Here is a 2,859-nt window from a genome sequence, read left to right as displayed (position 1 = left end):
GAGCCGGGACAGAGCAGAACAAAGCTTTGTTGACCACTGCCAAAACCTAAATGACTGCTGGCCTCAGCCTGAGACGACTTACTCATCCACTTGACTATCATCCCAGTGGAATGGAAAACCGCCTAAAGAATATGGAACGACAGCCGTGCCCAAAGCCCTAGCTGCGGAAGAAATCACAGGACAGCACACACCGTAGCACACACCGTCTTTACTCTGGTCCATGGCGCAGACCCAGGCTTCGGGCTTTTTGCATGAGAAGCTCCCTGTGAGCCAACCACACCCCCACGTGGAACTTCAGAACTGGTATTAAATGAAGAGTAAATAATAGGGGCTCCCTGATTTTAAAATTTTGAATTTATACTATGAATTTATACGCATCCACTAGCTGTACGTCCCGCCACAGGAGAATGGGCAAAATACAAAATAACAGGCAGGTTCAGAACAGAATATGTAATGTAATTCCACGACTGCTTTTCAAACGCGCAGGAAAACAACCAACAGAAGGAAACACATTAGAAAATTAACAGTGGTTATCCCTGCGTATGGGATTCTCACTGCCGTCTCATCATCTGACTTTGTAAATTTTCTTTGCTGAATGAGTATCCCGCAAATGTCATTTGGTTGGGTTTTTACGTTACTGATTTCCTTCCTAATCTAACACTTATTTCCCTGCTGGGGTAATCACGCTGTCTCTTACACACACACACACACACACACACACACACACACACACACACACACACACACACACACACACACACACACACCCACCCACCCACCCCTGAGCATGCTCTTCCAGGGCTTGTCTGTCTGTGGTCTCTGGAAACTTCCATCTGTCCCCAGCCGCCAAGGCGCCATTTTCAGCTGAACCTTACCTTTGAAGATGAGGAACGCTGTCCTGGGAAGCTCATCGAACCAATGCTCCTTATTTCTCTTTGCCTGACCAGGAAACAGGGCCATGGGAGAGAGGGTGTTAGGGCCAATGACCGGAACACGGGCCCGGGGGCCAGGGTGCCGCTTCCCTTCCCTGCTTGCCCGGCCACCTTGGGGAACAAGGTGAACATTCAGGGATCCGAGCAAGAACAAAGCCGGCCGATGTGCACCGAGCATCAAAATGGGCCAGGCACGTGCATCCTTTTTATGTGATCTTGAAAATAACTCTGTAGGTCGGGATTATTGTCAGCCCATTTCCCAGGAGAGACAAGCTCAGGAAAAGTTTGATAACTAGCCTAACGTCACATGGTGACAAATGAGGTCTGAGATTCTGTGCTCTTGACTGAGAAACGACACTGCACGTGAATGGGCGGGGGGGGGGGGGGGGGGGGGAACAGGGCTACCTGGCGCCCCTGCAGTGCCCAGAGCTGAGCTGTTCCAGCTGGGAAGAGCTGGACCTCAGGTGCCTCTCGGCCTCACCCCCACCCCCCATCCCCAACACTCACGGGGCCGACTGCCTGCTCCCTCTCTGGTCTCGCATGAACACTCACCTTCCATTTCAAGTCGGCGACTTCGTAGATGTCGTAAAAGTCCTTCAGGCTGTCACAGCAACATGAAAAGGCAAAAAAATCAGAATGCTCCCACTGAGCTTCAGTACCGTCACTCACCTGCCTGTGGCCACCTTTAAGGGGTCAGGGCGGGAGGGATGGAGAAGACATCTGGGAGGCCCAGCACATCAGTGCCCAGGGGACCCTGACCTGCAGCCATTTTGATCTCTTTCCTCTAGGTGCTACGAATACTTAATCCACTTGGTCTACACTGAGTGACAGCTTCGCTCCCCCTGACAACTATAACTCTTATACGGATGGGGACTTACTGATGGAACGACTAAGACTGAGAGTTCAGCCCAAACAGACTCGCTCCCTCTCGTCTCTACGGCTGGCCTGCTTCTTTCCACATCGAAAAGAACGGCTCTGGTCATCAGCAGTCCAGGAGACCGAGACAGCCCATCGAGGTCTCAGGGCCAGTTCTCGGAGGCTGTGCGCGTGTGTGTGTATGTCCCTTCCATGGATCTCATGCAACTGCCCCACCTCACTCATGGCTCGAGAGTGGCCAGCCGGGCCAGTCCATTTATAGGCCAATACGTTCCTTTTTTGTCAAGCCAGCTTGAATTGGATTTGGGCTGGACTTCAGTCACTTGCAGAAAGAATCCTGACAAACACATTCCACATATACAAGAATCTTGAAGAGAACTAAAGGCTCTATCTAACAAGGCTGTTTGGGTGTCTGCCCCTGCCCCCAGCCCCCGTACCCTCCCAGGCCCAGCTCCCTCCCGTGGGTGCCTCAGAAGAAGGGCCACACCGCCCCTACCTGGCCTGTGCTCCTACCTGAGCAGAGGTGTGTTGCTCTGATTCAGGGCCTTGAAAGTAAGGTAGCGCTCCCCAGCACTCATCCGGGGCTTGTAGAAGCGCATCAGGCCTTCGAACTGCCTGTAGGAGATGCCGGCAGGCCTCTGGGGAGAGAGGGAGGATGGCAGTGTCATCGTGGGAAAAGACAGAGCCCAGGATGCCCCCTCCCCTTGGGGGCAGCCACTCGGGGTGCCCAGCAGAGCACGAGACCCCAGGGCAGCCCACTCTTTCTTTTTCTCCGCAAAGGCATGACTCCCGCTTTCTAAAGCTGCCACTCCTACCCTGCTTAGGGGCTGCCCAGGGCAAGGGACGGGGAGCAGGAACCAAGCTCTGCTAGCCCAGCCCCCACTCCTCCCTACCCGCTGGCTGATGAGCAGGCGGTAGGCATGCTGGATGGCGGTTCGCTTGTGCAACAGCAAAGACTTGAACTTGCGTTTCTCGATGTCGTTGAAGGTGTCGAACACCACGGCCAGAAGCTGTGAGGGAAGAACACAGAGACCTTGTCTCTCCTGCATGG

The 2,859-nt window shown here is 53.8% G+C and overlaps 1 protein-coding gene across 5 annotated transcripts in view; it reads right to left on the bottom strand.

Moving 5' to 3' along the window:
- The window catches only part of TPCN1 (two pore segment channel 1), a 69,572-nt gene that overhangs the window by 27,931 nt on the left and 38,782 nt on the right, over positions 1-2,859 (bottom strand). For all 5 annotated transcript variants that reach the window (XM_023528235.1, XM_023528236.1, XM_023528239.1 and 2 more), the window contains exons 12-14: positions 2,322-2,446; positions 1,485-1,533; positions 876-939 (exon numbers count right to left, since the gene is read on the bottom strand). In XM_023528235.1, the coding sequence (XP_023384003.1) occupies positions 876-939; positions 1,485-1,533; positions 2,322-2,446 (238 nt within the window). The remainder of the gene's footprint in view (positions 1-875; positions 940-1,484; positions 1,534-2,321; positions 2,447-2,859) is intronic.

This window comes from Pteropus vampyrus, unplaced genomic scaffold, assembly GCF_000151845.1.
Source record: "Pteropus vampyrus isolate Shadow unplaced genomic scaffold, Pvam_2.0 Scaffold23, whole genome shotgun sequence".
In the NCBI taxonomy this organism is placed as follows: Eukaryota; Metazoa; Chordata; class Mammalia; order Chiroptera; family Pteropodidae; genus Pteropus; species Pteropus vampyrus.
This window is presented reverse-complemented; position numbering and strand designations above follow the sequence as displayed.